The sequence below is a fragment of the Manduca sexta genome, chromosome 27 (genome assembly GCF_014839805.1).
Source record: "Manduca sexta isolate Smith_Timp_Sample1 chromosome 27, JHU_Msex_v1.0, whole genome shotgun sequence".
In the NCBI taxonomy this organism is placed as follows: Eukaryota; Metazoa; Arthropoda; class Insecta; order Lepidoptera; family Sphingidae; genus Manduca; species Manduca sexta.
Window position 1 is genome coordinate 1,459,697 of NC_051141.1, and position 19,905 is coordinate 1,479,601.

Here is a 19,905-nt window from a genome sequence, read left to right on the forward strand (position 1 = left end):
ACCGATATAGACCGGGCGATCGCGTCGTCCCCCGCTGCTCCCCGCGCTTCCTCCTCAGTGTTGTCCTGTGCTGTCGGTGACGCGCCACCGCAGGGGAACAGCGACGTCACAACACAGTGTTATCAGAGCGGTCTGACGCGACGCCGTCGTTCGCTGACTGCACTACTGCCCTAATCACTTAGCGAGCCCCCGGGACGCGCGCGTGGAGGGCGCGGAGCGGCGCGGAACCCGTCAGCTTCATTCACGTCTCTGGAGGCGACCGATATAATATTATCTGTGTGCTTTATGATATATTTAGTGCGCGACGCGGCGAAATATTAGAAAACAATCAGAACTGATAAAATTCTCTTAGCACGAAAATAGACAAAACAGTACCGACACAATTTTAGGAAATGAAGTGAGCAACCGACGCTTAAAAAATTATAATCTTATCCTCATAAATTACCCTTCACAAAATATCTTTAAAATAAGGCAAACTGTTGTGTGTTTATGACAGTAAGACGGGTCGGTAGAGCGGTGGCATGACGCGCGCGGAGTGCGTACACACTGCGGCACAGTCGAGCACATGCGCAGCAGGTACTGGCCCCGCGACAACACTCGCAGAAAGCGCTTCATCGCTGCCGAGCTCATGCATACTACCACTCACTATGGCCCGCCTCCCCGCACCCTACTAAACGTTTTATGTCAGCCACCCTCCAGTTATTTCATATGTAAAGCAATTCCGTATAAATTCTTAAAAAAATAACTTTGTATTCGACCTCGGAATAATACTTGTAACTTAAATGTAATAAAAAAAAAACTAAAATGTAAAATGTAGAATACAGCAATACCCGCTTAATACGATTTTCGATTGCAACTCAAGACATGTCTTCGTAAATTTTATCACCTTTAATTCTATTTGCCTTCCCATTCAATACGAAATCTGTACATGTGTGATATCTTAAAATTATGAACCGTGAGACTTTATTAATGCTGTACAGTTCGTTATTTTTTATTGCAGCCAGATATATCCTATTAGCTTTGTGCGAAGTGCATGTTGGGGATATATAATACCGTTCCCGGCACACGCCGTGGCAGAAATTTACAACTAATTTGTCCCTATTTACATTAACCGAGCATAGTCTAACGTTTCTAAAAAATTATGTGTGTATTCTTTGTGAATTAACGGTTCTTTTTGAATTAATTATTACTTTCACGGTGAAGGAAAACATCGTGAGGAACCCTGCATACCTGAGAAATTTTCTATAGAAATTTTCAAAAATGTGAAGTCTACCAATCCCCGCACTAGGACAGCGTGGTGGACTAATGTCTAATCCCTCTCAGTAGTCGAGAAGGCCCGTGCCCAACAGTGGGACAGTATATAATACAGGGCTGATATTATTATTATTAAAGGATAGTCTTACAAAATTACTTCCTAAATTACACAATTTATTTTGTATTTTTGAATGGATCATAATTGTTGTGTTGTGAACTGCGAAAATAACGAAACAAATAGTCGGTACATAATATATTCTTAGTTTTTTTATAGCGTTATATAAAGAATGTCATTGTATATGATTTTAATTATCTTTTTTATTTATTTCATTGTCAATTAGTTTAGTGGTCTTGGTCATGGTCTTTAAAACTTGACGTCACAATTTGTAGTGAACATTTTATTGCCTCCTATTATAACATTAGATATTGCATTTTACTGCAATGATATTCATCCAATGGTGATACCACAAATATAGGGTAAATTACAAACACAAAACCTCAATTATAATAGGTACAGTTATATTTTTTAGTATTTTAGAATATACAGGACAGAAGAATGCGCATTACACCCTACCGTTAAATAAGCATATGTATCATACACAATACTCAGGTCAAATAGCATTTATAATACTACGGAAAACTTAGCTCAACTCAGATTACGTTCGCTTTTGGTCTCATAGAAAGTGCGTTAATGTTTAATTCTCTTTGACGTGAGCACATTAACACTTTAAACAACTCGCCGCGCATGATCTTTGTTTACTATAGTTACATAGACAACAGCAAGAAGTAATACTTCAATTTATTCAAAAATTATAAAAATTTCTCGAAATCTATCCCCCTTATTTATAGACGTTTTTATCTAAGGACGGAATAATGCTGTGATAACAAGTCTGTTTCTCAGTGTTAACTGCATGGCAGCCTTCGCAGTGCGTAGACATAGGGCCGTTGTGATTGACTAATATTGTTGTATTTAAATATTAGCCAATAACAACGGCACTATGTCTGTTTCTTAGTGCCGTTTTTATACTCTACACTTTAAAATTTTACACTTTAGTTACTTTAGTCACATTAATTACTCGAATCGTAGGTGCAAAATGACAAAGTTTACCTAAATTTTAACAAAATAAATATCAATAAAAAATAAATTTAATTCTAGCAGCCTAATGCTAGTACTACTACTGTAAGAGAATTCGTCGCAGCGACAACGTCACACTTTTAGACAGAAGTTACATAAATATACATACATACACCATATTGGGACTAAATTACGAAAGGATTGAAAACTTAGAAAAGTAAAATTTGGATTTTTGGTAAAAATATTCGTTATACTTAACGTTTTTTGCTACAATGTGAGCTAAGGTAAAGACATGTATGGGGTTTCATTTATTAGCGCAATGTCAAAAGAACCCCGTATAATAAATAATAAATAACGAAAAAGATTTGTACCCCTTTTTAATGAATTTCGCATAATTAAAGTTTATATAAAGAAGTGCAGAAAACAAAATTGATGTACATGTACATTATGTCTTATAGATAGCCGTTCGACGATTCAGTTCTAAGTTAGAATTTGGACCACTGCACGACCACTAGTAAATATTAATAGGTCTATGGTCACCCTCTTATCCTCTGTTCTTGATTGTGAATCAAAGTATTTATTCACTCAGAATGAGATTATTCATTTCTCTTGTCATTCGTCGACTTCTATTTTTATAATTCTCTTTGGACTTCTATTGACTTCTAGTGTCATCACTTGACACCTCAATCCCCAACAGATTTGCCATATATATCAATATATCAATATACATGTTCAATGAATAATAAACTGAAATTTCTGTGTCTAGATATTGCGATCCCTTTGCTATAGAAAATAAAAATAATAATATTAATTTGCTTTAACAGTAACGACTAGGAATATATTATTCCGTGTTGTTACTAATTTAATTATAGGGCTGATTAACTGTTGAACTGTAAAACGTAAGTTGTATAATATTCTGACCCTCAGAAAGCGCTAATTTCCCTGTCAGAGTACAATTGCTTAAAAGAGGAATAAGTGGTCGCGAGAAGGAAGGGAGCGATGCAGCCGGCCGCAAGACGAGGCGCGTGAGTCCTGCCGAGCAGCGCCGCGCCGCCGCCACCGCACAAAATGTTCATCTACGAATTCATGGCCGGCATCGTGGAAACCATCACCGGAGGTGAGGCCCAAAGCTATTCAGATATCAAACACCACAAACCACATACACACACACTGTCATCCATCACCCGACGTGCGTGTTGCAGGAGATGACGAGGAGACCTACGAGCCGCATGCCCACCGTAAAGTGGAAAAACCTACTTCGTGAGTATCGACAGCCGACTGAGAGCCGCGTGTCGTGCGTGCAATCAGTGTGACGCGTCATGTGATCCAGGTACTCGGACACCATGATCCACCTGCTGAAGGGCAGTATCGGTGCTGGAATCTTGGCGATGCCGGACGCGGTATGCCGGCTGGGCATCATGTACAGCATCATCGGCCTGCTGCTGGTGTGCATCTTCGCCACTTATTGCATTCAACTTCTAGTACGTAACTTAAGTTGCAAGTTTTATTATGACTCTTGTAGCATTAGTTCCATCATGTCCAATACCCACCTGTACCTCGCGGAGTCTATCGTGATGCCATACGGCTACAATAACGCACACAATGCATTGTATTTATTATGTCTTAAATTTTTTTGGTAGAAAACCTTAAAAAATAGAAATGTTAAATTTGTCTTAAACTTGTTTGTAGATGTGAAGTTTGGAGGTATTGTTTACGTTTTGCGTTTCCGCCATGTAATTAACCCCCGGCTGTCAGGAGGGTTTCAAAATAATTTACGATTGCCAAAAACATCATTAAAAATTATATTCTCGGATAGGTTGTAAATGACAGGTTTACACGCGGCTTCACAAACTCTTTTCTGAAGGAAGTCACTGTGCACCTAGTGTCTGCTATTTTTTTTTTTTTTTTTTTTTTTTTTTGTTTTGTTTTCGCGGAGAAAGTCCCTTATTACTACCGTCCAGTCTTCGCGGGGGGCGACTGAGCGGTTATGTTGGGGTAACCGTTGCCTTACGACCCGACAATTGAAGCAGCCCGGGACCCTCGGGCGGCGGTCGAGCCGAGTCCCTAACCAATGACCCTAACCTAAGTCCCTACGCAACGGCCTACCAACTAAAACTCCGCGTTGACCCTCTTCGGCGCATAAGGGACGACTGCGGGCTTCCCCGAGACAGCAGGTCCGAGTCTTCGTCCGCGGCCGCCCCTGGGCGGTGCCGCCTTGCGGCCCGTCTCCCTAAATGTGGGGGGCTCCTAAGCCCCTCGCACCGAAGGACGCTCTCAGCGTCAACGGCAGCATGAGGTCAACGCCACACTGCCGTCCATCCCGGGGTCAACCGAAAAATGTGCAAGAAATGCACAAAAATGCACTAGGGCGGACAGCCCCCTGCTGCCCGCCGACGACCCCCTTCGTGGCCCCTATAAATCGCCTCTTACGACAGGCAGGGGTTTACCGTGGTGGTATTCTCCAAACGCCCCCATTCCACAGGGCGGTAGTGTCTGCTATGCCGAGATAAACAATTTATTTGTTGACACACGTCTTGTAGTTTGGTCTATCTGCTTGCCAAATTGTGGTTTTTCGTTTATTTTTAATAGACATCAAACTTTCGCATTTGTAACAATAATATTATACATATTGGTAAGAAGTAAGCTAAAATGTTATACTCTAAACTCACACATAACGTGTATTCCGTCCTTCCTTCATACTAAAAGTTGGTGGGTAATACGCAGAGGCTAGGTGCTCTCAAGACGCATGAACAATAAAGATTTTGTATTACCTTACAAATATTTTCAATTAGATTATAAAATTGATTCGACAGAATGATATGGAAATTATTCTCAATTAAGATCCGGAATTTAATCCGTTTTATTTAGTTTATATTATGTTAAAAAAGCTTAACCAGAAATAGTATATACTCTTTATTTTTATAGGTTTTGGTACCTAATGATAATAATAATTTTATTTCATCATAAGATATTATTTTTATTTGTGTGTCTAGATATATTGTTACAAAGAAAACGACTAACTTTAGTCAGTCTTAGAGAATTGATTAAAATGTCTATTAAAAACTCGGCTTATTTTTTTAAATTATGTTTGTTCAATGTGGGTCCAGCTTTCTATGGCAAGTAGCAACTGAAGGCAACATTGAGGATATTTTTTTTGTTAGATTCCGAAATCTGGATATTGCGATTTTGTATGAATAAGATCAGCTTAAAAACGAGACCTTTTAACTCTTGATATAGCTTCACAGAAATGTTTTGAGTGCAATTGTAATCTTTGTGACGTGACCGCCTAACAATGACTTCAAGAATTGTTACTTCTGTAAAATTGTATTTTTCAAAACGCGCGCCGCTCGCATTAGCGCCTCGAACTATTGTTCCAAGTCTTAGAAGTGATCCGCGCGAAGACGGCCACGGACGACACGGCCGCGCAGCTGTAGGCCCACCTCGCCGCTCCCCGCACGCTTCCTAGCCTCATCGATAAAGCTGTTACCAAATACATACATCGCATACATATGCGCGATAAATATCAAATACCAATCTGAGTGGTTGAAGAACTACTTCGAGAGCATTCGCAACAATATCCACACGCTGGCTAGTGCTCTAACTTTCCACAAGTCACAACAACTGCCATAAATATAAACAATTCCATGTAATTTGCTCGCATGCGATCATGATGTCATTTGCTTCGAGGTCGATCGGTCTTAATATGGTAGGTAAATATAGTTTTAACGTTATCTAGCGAGTAGCATGTTTGTAAACAAAATATTGGAACCGGGTTAGGATCCACTTACAACAGTACCCCTATAATACTAATTACCTACGTCAACCGTATTATAATAACACAATACTTAAAACATCAATCCCAAAATAGTATGTTGTGTGTGCAATTGTGCTAGAACAAAAAACTAAAAATGTTGTAAAATATGACATACTTAAGTATAAAAATAGCGAGCGCTGTTTGTTGAATCGGTGCCAAGTGACAAGCCTCGTGAGTTGTGCGTAATGTGAAGCCGTGTCGTGTGGATACTGGATGCTGGGCCGACTCTGGCGATATTCTCACCCGCGCCTACAGGTTCACAACAGTGATAACCATTGGTTTCATTCAGACCGATGCTACCATTGGTTTCGGGATAGTTGACGTGCACGTAGTACGTGTCGCAACTGCCCGAATGCTACTATTTCGGTACTATTCTACTGATATTATAAATGCGAAAATTCGTGAAAATATTTGGAAGTTTATTTGAAGTAAACGCATAAACCGCTTAACGGATTTGGATGATATTTACAAAGAAAATGTTTAAATCAGTGTACGGCGACAACGTTGTCATTCTCAAGACTGTTAATTACAAGTGCTCATCTCAATTCAAAAGCAGAAATAGAAGCTTCAAGCGCCATTTAAACAACCTAAAAGACAGACGAAAATGCGCAAAATGTGTCTGGAAGGTTCGTTCAAACTAACTGATGTTTCAAGAGAATGTTGAACGAAGAACTGAATATCTTTTACGGGTTCGAGTTCGTATGATTGGCATTTATGTGACGAATTATTCCGAAAGGAAAATGCCAAAATCTTACTACGTAAAATATATTATGTCCTTATGGAATGATTTCAATTTACAGAATGTTTTTACATCTTAACCTTTATTTTATTTGGTATAATTGAAATGATTATAAAATTATATTAGGTTTTGTTTTTTACTAAATATTCTCAAAGTATAGGTTTTGTTTTTTACTAAATATTCTCAAAGTATTGAGGATACTTCCGTGGTTCAATACAAACCTACTCGCTCGGGATACTCTTAGGACACTGTTCAAGGAAGTGACATGTGTGCTGACTGCCGACCGAATAAATTTTTCACAAAATTACGGACATACGTTAAGGCCGAGGTACTTACACAATAACAGTGATTTTCAATGTCTAAATACTATAAATAAGAGTAAACTAGTTTTTCCAAATTATATGCTCTGCAAAAGCAATAATTCATTGTTAGCAAATAGCTTTAAATTGTGTAATTAACTTCTCCTCAAAACAGCTAATTTGCCCGTACACTAGTTCAAGACATCAAGCGTGTGTTAATGTGTAAAGTGTAAACGCCATTATAATGTAACTGATTCATTACATCGTGATAAGACGGCTAAAAAAATAGGTCTTGCACACCATGACCAAGCATATTGGCATTAATTAGTACCCAATTAATTAATTGCCTAAAAGGCTTCCTATATACTTATGATAATATCGGCAGTATAATAATTTTAAATATTAATTTAGACTCGGTGACTTTAACATAATCATTTCAATTATTATCCACTTTTTGGACGTAATACATTTTTTTAATTAAACCGACCGAAAGACGAATGGCGTTCCTTTCCAGTCCATGGTAAAATACTTTCACTTGAATTTCATCCTGTTTTAACGGTGATCTGCGTGCATTAGCTTATAACTATTGTGACAATGTAAACAAAAGACTGGAAAAAAAATATAAAACATGTAATTAAAAGATGGCAAAAATTAGACCCGAAGTTTCATTCTGACTTCTTCGGGTAATTATTACTTACGTGGCTAGTGAGAGGCTGGTAGTTAGCAAGGTTTGGGTCTATTTATCTTCACTCGTAAGGATCGCGACGTGTCCTTGACATTATTTTATTTAATTTGTGTAGATTTTCTCCTCTTACCTCCCCGAGCCTTACCTAGCTTTTTTAGTTAAGTACATTATAATTTGCTTGTTTATATTTACGTCTTCCATTAACAAATAGGCATTTTTCTTTAATTATATTATATAAATATTAGTTTGTTCATGATAAATTTATTTAATCTATTTTTTATCACTGCGTTATAATAATACTTTTATTACAAATAATACTATATACTTGTGTGTGTGCTTGCCTGTGCCTATGTAACGTGCAGATCGCAGCGCAGTACCAGCTATGTAAACGGTGGCGACGCGGCTACATCGCGTACCCTAAGTCGATGCGGCTGGCCCTGCAAGACGGTCCACCGTGCATGCGCTGGGCTGCTGGCATGTCCTACTACTTCGTCGACGTGACGTTGGTCACGTGGCAGCTGGGCATTTGCGTCATATACTTCGTGTTCGTCGCCGAGAATCTGAAACAGGTATGAGCCGCATTACTTGATGCGTCCCGGTATCCCAAATTCCTTGTAAATCGCAGTTGTGCACCGGCAGGTATGCGACTACTACGGACTGGAGCTGTCGATAAGGATACACTTGAGCTGCCTGCTGGCGCCGCTCACCGTGCTCAACCTGGTAAAGGATTTGAAACTGCTGACTCCGCTCTCGACGATATCGAATGTGGTGACAGTGTTTGGTCTGATCCTCGTGTTCTTCTATCTGGTGGAGGACGACGTCACGTTAGAGGATGAGAAGTTGCAGATGAAGCGCTACGAGGACATCCCTGTGTTTATTGGGATTACACTATTCGCGCTTGAGGCGGTTGGCGTGGTGCGTATACGACGTGTCTTAAGGAAGTAGATGGTACCCGCTACTACATAACTCCATTACCTCCTCCCTATGCAGGTGCTTGCGCTCGAATACAACATGGAGCACCCTCGACAGTTCGTGGGCCTCTTTGGCCTGTTCAACATCGGCATGGCGATCATATGCTTATTGTACTTGCTGGTGGGCGTGTTCGGGTATCTCAAGTTCGGGAATGAAGTGGAGGCCTCAATCACCCTCAATCTGCCTTTTAATCAGAAGTCAGTGCTCGCCCACAAATTAGTGAGTTATCTTTGTGGGCTTGATCGGGCGCGGACTGTGTTTGTGCTTGTTTCAGGAAGGCGCAAGTAGCAAAAGTGACGTTTGCATTGGCTATCTTCTTGTCATTTCCGCTCCAGAATTTTGTTGGGTACAATATTATGTGGCGAAAAATCAAAAAGAAAATTAATCCGAGCCGACAATGTCCGATAGACTACACGCTGCGTGTGGTGCTTGTCATCATTCCCTGTAAGTATTAGAGCCTTTTCATAGGTGCCGACTATCAGCTTTAACAAGACCCTATCTTGTATCGAGTTGCCAGTCGACTCGAGTACGCATCGCATAGTGTATGCATATGATACCCTTCTCCATCGTTGCATGCGAAAGATGCCGCTGAGCTCCTTACACCACTTGGCGCCCGGTTAGCCAGTAGGCGGCCATCGGACAGCGGTATGTCTGGTGTTCTCTGGCCGACCGGATCCCGACTAAATCTGATACTCGTTGCCAATTACCCGGCATTTACGGCAGTACGTTTGAAAAGGCACTTAAAATATTGGAATCTGTCCGGTTCCCTTGTATGTTCGCGTGCAGGGCTCCTCGCGGTCGCGGCGCCACACTTGGGCCCGTTCATCGCGCTGTTCGGCGCACTGTGCCTGTCGCTGCTCGCGATGGTGTTCCCCGCCGTGATGGACGCATGTCTCTGGTACCCGGACCGGTACGGCCTGTGTCACTACAAGCTGTTACGAGACATCGTCATCATCATCGTGGGCATGCTGTGCCTCGTCTCCGGCGTCTACACCAGCATGCTGGAGATCGTCGAGTCTTAGTCTTTACATGTCCACTTTCCGATCCTTTATTGTTACTCTGTAATTACCACTGTGACCTTATTTTGAATATAATATTAATATGTCTAATAAACACTGTGTACTGTAAATTGTATTTGTTCACTGTGGCATATTCGCAGAAGTACACCTACACATCTACTTATGGCCAATCATTATATTAAAATATAAACGACAATAACCGCCGCCGCGCCGTCGCGTCGGATCCTAGACAAAAGCGGACTAATCACAGTAATATATAAAGTGTCTTAATTATGCTTATAGACGACTTATTTTAGATGTAGTTAGGGATTGGATTAGTTTATTGGCATCTGCAATAAACCTCATCATAGGTATGTATTATTTTTTATTGCTTTGAACGACGAAACGAGCTTGCCATTCGTCTGATGGTAAGCGATACGAATGCCCATAAACAAAAGAAACACTATCCAACAGTTTGAATTGCCAAGTATTGTTTGGTATTCCACTGTGCTCGCTATCCTGGAACGTGAGGTTTTAAGTCTTAGTATGTCCAATAGTTACAGTGGCACTCTCATAATGCCACGGACAGTGGATACACTCTTAGACAGCTAGACGAGCCTTTGGACACTTTTTGAAATACCTACCTCAGATTTATGACTTAAAATTTAGATACCAAATTAAAATAAAATTTACGAAATAGAATTCTTATTCATCTCGGATGATAAAGCTTTTATACGCTATTGAGTGAAACAAGGAATACTTTATGGTTTAAAATTATTTCGACAGAGTCATCTGATGGACAATATTTATTGGTTAAAATTATGCATCTAAATTAGGAATATCCGATTTTTATGTCATTTTGCAAAATGTCACATCAGCGAAATTTTGGATTACTCATTTATTTGATGTATTATGGACGGCAAACGTTTATCGAGTTTAAAAACCTATTTTCATGATATATTAACTGAAATATTAAAAACAATTATGTATTGACTCTATCTAGGAACTTTTGTTGATCATGGATTGTGTGATTGTGAAGATAATATGTTGCAAATTATAAACAAGCCAAAAAAAAATACGTACGTATAAATAAGTTGGTGATTTTCCACAGCTTAGTTTTCCAGCAGAATTTGAATATTTTCCCAATCATAAATTAACTAGATATTAAGAATATGGTTTTAAATTGCATCAAATATAGTTTCCACATAAAGTTTGAACTATTCAATTGCATTTTAATCCAAAGTTAACAAATGATTTCAATTGGCATAAGGAATTGATACATAACATACATTATAGTTATTGATAAATAATATATTTTATTTCAGATTCTGGAAAGATGTGGCCTAAAAACTGTATGGATATATCTCATTGTTCTTAGATACCAAAAAAAAAATAACATGAAAAAAATAAGGTTTTATTTTGTAAGATTGATTTGTGTCCAATTAAAACCTGAAACTTTCATAATTTTTATCTGAAACTAACTCAAGAGACTTCCACAATGTTATTTTTTAGGGTTCCGTACCTCAAAAGTAAAAAACGGAACCCTTATAGTAGCACTTTGTTGTCCGTCTGTCTCTTTTTCAGGAACGCGTGCAGGTATTAAGCTGAAATTTATATCAAATACTATTACTGCCCCTTGGAGCTGTGAAAAAATCAAACTGCTAAGCCAACGCAATCAAAATATACAGCTGTTTATGTCGCAAATTTTCGAAACTCGCAAGGGAATTAAAACCTACAGGGTACTTCCCGTGAACTCGGAATATTGAAATTTGGTACGAAGCAACGTGGTATAGTACAGATAAAGGAAAAATTGTGGAAACCGTAAATTTTTAGTTACATCATATAATAAAAATATTTTTAATAATTTTAAAGTTACTCCGTTCCTCATTAACGCGTAGACGTATTAAATTGAAATTCATATCAAATACTCAGGTCTATAATACCTTTAAGCAAAATCAAACTTCTATGTCAACGCAATCACAAGAAACAGCAATTTAAGCCGCATATCTTCAAACTCGCCACTATTCGCAAGGGAATCAATACCTTCAGTCGACCTAGAATCTTGAAACTTGGCATGAAGCAAGGTTTTATAGCACATATATAGGACAAATTCCGCAAAACTTACATTTTTAGACCTATGTCTTTAATTTATGCTCCTCCAGCTTTCCGTATTGTTATGGATTTCATTTTGCAATAAAAATACCATAAATATGACTCGATTGTCGCCAAGAGTGAACTTTTACTTACCTACAGGTTTGTACGGAATACTCGACTTGCTCAAGGCTGCCTCGCACTTGGCCGGTTTTTAGGGTTCCGTACCTCAAAAAGAAAAACGGAACACTTATTAGTCTTAAACTATTGAAAATGTTTTGTCATTAAAAGTGTTATATTATTTTTATTCCGCCAGTTTGAGTCATATTCTGTTGTTTTTATGGGCATCTGTGAGATTTTGTTATTATTAGGGAGGATGCTCAGAATTTCAAATCGTTCTGAGATGAAATCCTTATTATAATTATTGAACAAAAATAATTATTTTTGGAGCATCATATTTTCCGTAGTATTAGTTATTACATAATATATAAATGCTCTTTGCATAATATTTTTTGATTGATACCAAAGAGTATTAAAATCTTTGATTAATATTTTTATGAAATATAAAAAATATGACTTTGATTATGACTGAATTTCCATATATATAATATTATAATTCTCTTTGACCGAAACGTTCTCATATTAAATATCTTTGTTAAATATTAAATGTAATATTATAACTCAATCTCTTTGATTATAATGCTCCTTCTTAAAACTTTATTCGTTAGACTACATTCATGACTTTATTTAATCACAAACAAATTCAATGGAATAGTTTTCATAATAGATCCAGTGTTATTAAATTGTCCAAGTAAGAAGACGGAAGCAACACGGAACATGAGCATTATTAGTTCGCTGTAAGGTGACACGCAAGTTGTTAAGTGTAGTGTCTACCCGGTGAGTGCGGCGTGTCCGGCGGTGCGTGACATGTGGCGCGTGTTACAGGGGCACGAGCAGCGCGGCGGCCGCCGACCGGGACGACTCCGAGCTGTGTGCGTGGCGCCCGCCGCCGCCGCCCCTTGAACCGACGCTCCCGCAACACGGAGGTGACACTGGCTCCAAGTTCCCTCGTTAGAGTTGTTGCTAATGCACGTGCTTTGTCGGATGCTTCCCTAGATCGTTGATGACGTATTTGTATGTACAGAGGCGAAATGCGGACGGCGGGTCCGCTCGCGCTCCTCGCCTGTGAGGTAATTGATTTCTTACAACGCTTCGGTTCCTGTTACGCAGGTAACTTATATTATACAGAAGTTGTGGTGTACAGGTGGCACGCGGAAGATACGCTGGTGGTCGGCGCCGAATTTCGCGCCCGAAGTCCCTCCGTGTCGCCGCCCCGATCGGCGTCGCCCGGCGGTTCGATAGCTCGGTGAGCAGACCGCTCCGAGCTGCCTTCATGCACAAGTTCACCCTGGCCACTGCACTCGCAACGTATTTTATGCACTTGTAGGGAGAGCAAATCAGTCGGCGCGTACTTCTCGTCTCGCGTGCCCACGCAGCCGGTGCGACTCGTGACGGCAGCTCGGCCTGCACCCTGGCACGTTTCTATCACAGATCCGGAACGCTCTGTCCTACAGGTATCTAAAAGTATAATTTCGTATGATCTGTTTTTTTTTTGTTTCTGTTAGTATACAATCCGTTTAAATGCAGAAAGAACTAATAGATTTTTCTGGATTAACAAAATATAAGCTTATCTTTTTATCCCCATTTTTTAATCTGATTTTAAGTATGTGGTTCTGGCGTCTTACAGGTAGCACCATAAAACACTATAGTGATTTTGTAGCAGGAAAAGGTTTTAACGCGGGTATGGCCGCGACCAACACTTAGTTATGTTTTATTCGCGTTTTTAAACATTTAAACAAGTCGAGGAATTTACCTATTAATCTGAGGCACCATAACTGAGACGATGTTTTCGGGCCGTTTTTTAAAAAAGCTTTGTGTTTTGCCGGTATATATTAAAATTTGTTTGGAGTTCTAAAACGGCTTTCTATTAAAGAATTTGCATAAAGCGTGGTCATAATTTTTACTTGACCGGTGTTAACAATCCTCTACTGGTCATGATTGGTATCCATTGTAATAAACTGGATTTAGTTACAGAATCACCACTGTACGGAGAGATTGCGCGTGGTGGGAAATGTACCGCGTGAGGTGTGTGCCTCGCCGCCGGGTGGAAGCGTCGTGCGGTCGCCGACGCCGCCCTCTGCGTTCAGTCCGAGCGTCAGGAATGGCCCGCCTCCGTGCCTCTCTGGGTAATCAATTAACACTAGGCCAGCGTGGTAATGGTCCGTGGTTAAGGCATAAACCGTTTTAGTAGTACAGAGATTTCGTGTTGCCCACGTGGGACAGTACATAATTAATGTTATAAGAACTTACCTGTGCATTATGTCTATCGCCATTATAAAAAGGCTTCGTGATAGAATTGCAGAAATTTCTCTATGTTTTATGGATAGTTTGAACGATTTCGTCTTTGGGAGACGTGAGATCTTTAAAGTGAAGTCGGTCATAGTGTTGAATAGGTACATAGTACAAGAGCGGGAGCGCACTAAGGAGTAAGGACGTACACGTACTTGCTTTGAGTTCACATTTATAACAGATTTTATGCGGTCGACCAAAGATTCGATTGCTACGACGTTTTGTTCGACGAGTGCTTTGTATTGCTTTATTTTCCAGAGTAGGCATTACTTAAACCGGAGTAGTCAATAATTGTTGTATAACGACCTGGTTTAATACGCTTTAGCGTGAGTGGAGTTAGTGTAAGAAGTACCGGTTAATGATCGGTGACGAGTCTCTGTATATACTATAGCTCGGAGACTCGCATTTAAGCTGTCTTGTATATAAGCCTCTACACCACTATTTTGGTTGAAGTTTTTGGTGGTGAAATAAGATAAAAAATCCGGAATTTGGGAGATTACAGTTGCGTCAGTTAATCTGTGTTAATATTCAGTGAGTTTAATGTAATTTATATTATTATTCAGTCGTCGTAACAAGATAATATACGCGTTGAAGTAATTTATTTATTTTTGCTGTTACTTGTTGTACAGAGGTGATATTGTTTCCGAGGTCAATTGTGGCCATCGTTGGAGGCAATGCTCATACAAAATAGATTAAAATTCAATGGTTTTGGATGTAAGTGAAACGACGCGTGTAGGTAAGTGATTTCGTAAAAATCACAATATAAGTTGAGGAGGTCACCACATTTGTTGTGATGACGTACATTTTTCCTGCACATGGCGATCCATTGTAACACGGAAAACTGCAAGTTTTTTCAATACATTAAAAGTTACAAAATACGAGACTGCAATATATATTCCCTAATTTACTCATACTTCTCGTACGGAACATCCAAACTGAAACTTGGCCACCATGCCGTGTCGAAGTCGCTGACTATGGGATGTCCACAAGGTTCAGTTGCAGGTCTTTACTTATGGAATTTGGGCTTCGATGATTTTCTTTCCATTCCCTTGCCTGTAGGATGCACTTTAACCGGATATGCGGATGACGGCCTCTTACTAATAGAGTCTAATAATACATCGGGGCTTGAAAGTTTGGTGGATATTTGTTAACAATTAAAATCTGAATGGGGTGAAAAAAATCGCCTTACATTCGTACCTCACAAAACTTTCCAACTGTTTTTAAAAGGAATATTAAAATCACCGTTGCGAATTCAATTTAATAATATTTTTGTGAAAAGGAAAGAATCGGTCTGTTATCTATAGACAAGGATTTCGACTTCTATGTGGGGACTGTCACTCACTACGCTCAAAATCTTCTATGGAGCGACTTAATTAGCTTGTATTACATACGGATCGCCTGTATGGGTCGATAGGACAACTATCGGTGCTGTGGTGCAAAGTTTTTTACGTCTCGTGAGCTCTTTAGAATCAATAGACTATTTAAACCGCACAATGATGTACACAATGAGTTATTAAATGAATGGCAAAATAGGTGGGACTTGTCTTGGAAAGGGCGTAATTTATATATATAAAACAATAAAGAGTAATAATCAACTTTTTTTTTATTTCTTTATTTCCACATAAAACTATTTTACAGATAATACCAAATACAATAGCGTATTACAATAGTTATTATAATATTTTATTATTACTAAAACGGCGATAGCCTAGTTGGGTGTGGAACGGACTGCCGAGACGAATGTCCGCGGGTTCAAATCCCAAGGGCACACACCTCTGACTTTTCTACAAAATCATGTGTGTATTCTTTGTGAATTTATCGTTCGCTTTAACGGTGAAGGAAAACATCGTGAGGAAACCTGCACATCTGAGAAGTTCTCTACAGGAATTTCAAAGGTGTGTGAAGTCTACCAATCCGCACTAGGCCAGCGTGGTGGACTAAGGCCTAATCCCTCTCAGTAGTAGAGGAGGCCCGTGCTCAGCAGTGGGCCTCCAAGTATATAATACAGGGCTGATATTATTATTATTTATTATTATTATTACTTACTATTACATAAGCGGCCGATGTGAATTCCGTCAAAGAGCATGAAAATATATCAATCTGGTTAGACAAAGCATTGAGCACAAGCAGCGCGCGCGTCAATGGTGCATGCCGTAATAAGTTGGTGCGAGCTCGCGGCACCGACAACAATGGCGGTCGCTGCCGCCGCCCTACATACCTATCCGGGACACACAGCCCAGCTGCTTGTAGGAGACTAGGATTGTGTATTTTACCCCGAATCACCTTAAATAAATATTAGGCAATAGATACTTCCCTTTTTTCCAATTTATAGTAACCTAGAACAAATAATGTAGTATACAACAGTGGGAAACCTGGGTACATACCAAACTATTTCAAATATAAGAATCTAACAAATTTGTTCTGAATACGCTCTAACATCAATTTATATTTGTCTTCATATTGTGACCACACTACTGCATTAGATTTCAAGTGACTTCTGATTAAACCCCTAATGCATGCTAGGAAACAAAAATGTTACTGAAATCTTTATAAGTAATAAAACTATTTAATAGAGATTGCTTACTAATATAATTTCAACGTTCGTCAATGTTTAGCCGCGGAAGATATTTGCTAATATCGACAAAATACGTGTGCCTACTTCAACGGTTTTTGCGGCACCGAGGCCTGTGCGGGGGGCACTTTCAATTATGATCAACCGCTAACACTATCAACAAGCGTATCATAGTGAATTCGAACTGAGGCATGTATTCGTCCGAGGCAACTATCCGGCCTTTACCCTATAACCTTGATTATAATATGTCATAATGATTTCTTATGTTTACGCGAATGTTAGACATTGAAATTAAACTAATTTTCGGATTCTATCGCGGTGCTAGTATTTTATTTTCTCCCGACGTTTCGAAGACTTTGCAGCCTTCATGGTCACGGGGGGACTGAGGTGTTGTTCATCCGTAAAGTCAAAGTTACAATATCTACCTACATTTTACAATTATACAACTTTTTTAAATTTTTTAAATTTTAGCTGTTGGTGGTCCGATCTACGCAGAATGAGCTCACAGTGTCTTGAAGTCTGGCAGCCGGTCTTTTGGGTTCCGATTTAATTAAATGTAGAACTGGATCCCAGGCTTGTGCAAGCTTCCAACCATCTTCCCTATTGAAATTAGGATGTTTTTAATTTCAATAGCCTCGCGAATCATCCTAGGCAGGAATCGGTGTTCTTTGGCGAGGATTTGTGGCTTGTCTAGTCGCAGATAATGATTGGCGCCTCCCTCAGAGTGTTCAGCGACTGCAGACTTCGTCGAGCGTCGGTGTTTCACGTCAGCTATATGTTCTTTTACGCGGGTCCCTATATTATGTATCTCCGGTAGTCGCCGATATATTTATGGAGGACTTCGAGGAGACAGCCCTGAGTACAGCCCCGGTCACTCCAAGGTTTTATAAACGGTACGTAGACGATACTTTCACAATTTTACCATCTGATAAAGTAACTGCATTTTTAAATCACCTTAACTCCATCAACAATAAAATCCAATTTACTATGGAGTTAGAACACAATAAATCTCTTGCTTTCTTAGATGTTTTAATCATCCGTAATCCTAATCAGACCTTAAGTCATACTGTATATCGGAAACAGACCCATACTGATAAATATCTGAACGGTGAATCTCATCACCACCCAAAACAGTTAGCTACCGTGGGCAAATCTTTGTTTCAGAGAGCACAAGGAATCTGTGACGAGAAACACCTGGCCGCTGAGCTGCAACATGTCAAGCAAGTACTGCGAGACAACAAGCTCCAAATTCCACGCCGCCGTCACAGAAACCGAGTGAAACCAGCCACAGTTGAACGTGTTCCGGTTGTATTACCATATGTAAGAGGAGTCACCGACAAGATTGGCTACATCCTGAAGCGTGCTTCCATAAAAACTTATTTTAAGCCGCCTAAGAAGATTAGTCAATTTTACCACCTGTCAAGTGTCACATACCTCTACAAGAACCGGGAGTATACAAAATAGATTGCAACTGTGGCCTCTCTTATATCGGGCAAACAAAAAGAAATATAGGGACCCGCGTAAAAGAACATATAGCTGACGTGAAACACCGACGCTCGACGAAGTCTGCAGTCGCTGAACACTCTGAGGGAGGCGCCAATCATTATCTGCGACTAGACAAGCCACAAATCCTCGCCAAAGAACACCGATTCCTGCCTAGGATGATTCGCGAGGCTATTGAAATAAAAAACATCCTAATTTCAATAGGGAAGATGGTTGGAAGCTTGCACAAGCCTGGGATCCAGTTCTACATTTAATTAAATCGGAACCCAAAAGACCGGCTGCCAGACTTCAAGACACTGTGAGCTCATTCTGCGTAGATCGGACCACCAACAGCTAAAAAAAATTTAAAAAGTTGTATAATTGTAAAATGTAGGTAGATATTGTAACTTTGACTTTACGGATGAACAACACCTCAGTCCCCCCCGTGACCATGAAGGCTGCAAAGTCTTCGAAACGTCGGGAGAAAATAAAATACTAGCACCGCGATAGAATCCGAAAATTAGTTTAATTTCAATATAATATGTCAACTAACTTACACAAGTAAGAACTAAATGTTGTTTGTTGTTATATTACAATACTCAGGTTTAGACACATAAAGTCAGAAGTAAGCATTTTTCATTGACTTAAAAGCTATTTTCATTTCCTTCAATATTCCTTTCCCAGACATGAACGCTGCGTCGTCGAAGGGCCTGCCTACATTAAAAGTATGGTCAGTCTCCTCCGTGGAAGGAATTACACCACGAATCGGAGTCAAGCCTGTGATGTGATGTCTCTTGTTTGATTATTATACTTGGGATTACAACATAGGCAGAGGTGAACGTTTTTCGAGGAGCGCGCGATGCGCGCAGCACGTATTTTTTTTTTTTTTTTTTTTTGTAAAAACCGAGACAATTAATTTGGTGTTTCGTTCAGCAGTTGGCACAGCTAGTTAATTAACAGATAATTACTAGATATTGTTTATTTTTATTGTCGACAGATGACGTTAGTTAAATTATTCGCTAAACAAGGCAAAGGTGCTTCTTCTATGCGCTACTGGATAACGGTAGTATGTCGTGTGACTTTTGTACGTAATAGTACTTTAACTGATGGCTACTGGGCAGTATTAGCATACCGTGCTATGATGACGCGTAAATGCTTCTGCTATTAGTCACTAGATAGCGCTAGTATACCGTACTTAGTTGGCGCGTAGAATTTCAAAACATCGATATATATGTACTAAGTCTTAGATTTGGCGTTCCGAACACAACGAACTTTAGTATGGTTTCAACTATGACTGTGGATGGTTATGTACAGAACGGCGCTCATAATATAAAAACTCGAGTCGAAGTGTAAACCTAGATTAAAAATTATTAGTTAAGTAAGTAAAACTATTTGTTGTTTAAGTGAATAAAAGGCTTTGCTCGCACGTGGTTTACTGGCTTTGGCTGATATGTGGTGTGCAGATACAATTTTTTTGAATTTTTTGAGAGGAACAATTCCGTCACGCTTGATTGT

General features: G+C 39.6%; 2 protein-coding genes across 3 annotated transcripts; both read left to right on the forward strand.

Annotated features, from left to right (window-relative positions):
- Positions 1–182: 182 nt before the first annotated feature.
- Positions 183–9,967, forward strand: LOC115451265 (proton-coupled amino acid transporter-like protein CG1139). Of its 2 annotated transcripts, XM_030179504.2 has the most exons (10): positions 183–397; positions 497–576; positions 3,257–3,446; positions 3,532–3,589; positions 3,660–3,810; positions 8,229–8,435; positions 8,506–8,781; positions 8,857–9,035; positions 9,113–9,282; positions 9,625–9,967. In XM_030179504.2, exons 3-10 carry the CDS (start codon positions 3,398–3,400, stop codon positions 9,858–9,860), a joined length of 1,326 nt encoding a protein of 441 aa, XP_030035364.1. In that variant the 5' UTR covers positions 183–397; positions 497–576; positions 3,257–3,397; the 3' UTR covers positions 9,861–9,967. The 2 variants fall into 2 exon arrangements, with proteins under 2 accessions (XP_030035364.1, XP_037299876.1); XM_037443979.1 differs by having other exon boundaries at positions 183–576.
- Positions 9,968–12,699: 2,732 nt separating this feature from the next.
- Positions 12,700–14,173, forward strand: LOC115451267 (the record flags this gene model as incomplete). Its single annotated transcript, XM_037443981.1, is given in 6 exon segments — positions 12,700–12,784; positions 12,873–12,973; positions 13,072–13,117; positions 13,192–13,293; positions 13,375–13,501; positions 14,016–14,173. Coding segments are annotated over 6 exon segments (554 nt in total), but the record flags the coding sequence as incomplete, so codon positions are not given.
- Positions 14,174–19,905: the final 5,732 nt, after the last annotated feature.

Bases quoted from the DNA above. Each gene is read 5' to 3' on its own strand.
- LOC115451265 (XM_037443979.1), top strand. From the start codon at position 3,398: ATGTTCATCTACGAATTCATGGCCGGCATCGTGGAAACCATCACCGGA. The intron at 3,811-8,228 runs GTACGTAACTTA...TGTAACGTGCAG, and splicing joins CTTATTGCATTCAACTTCTA to ATCGCAGCGCAGTACCAGCT. The intron at 9,283-9,624 runs GTAAGTATTAGA...GTTCGCGTGCAG, and splicing joins GGTGCTTGTCATCATTCCCT to GGCTCCTCGCGGTCGCGGCG.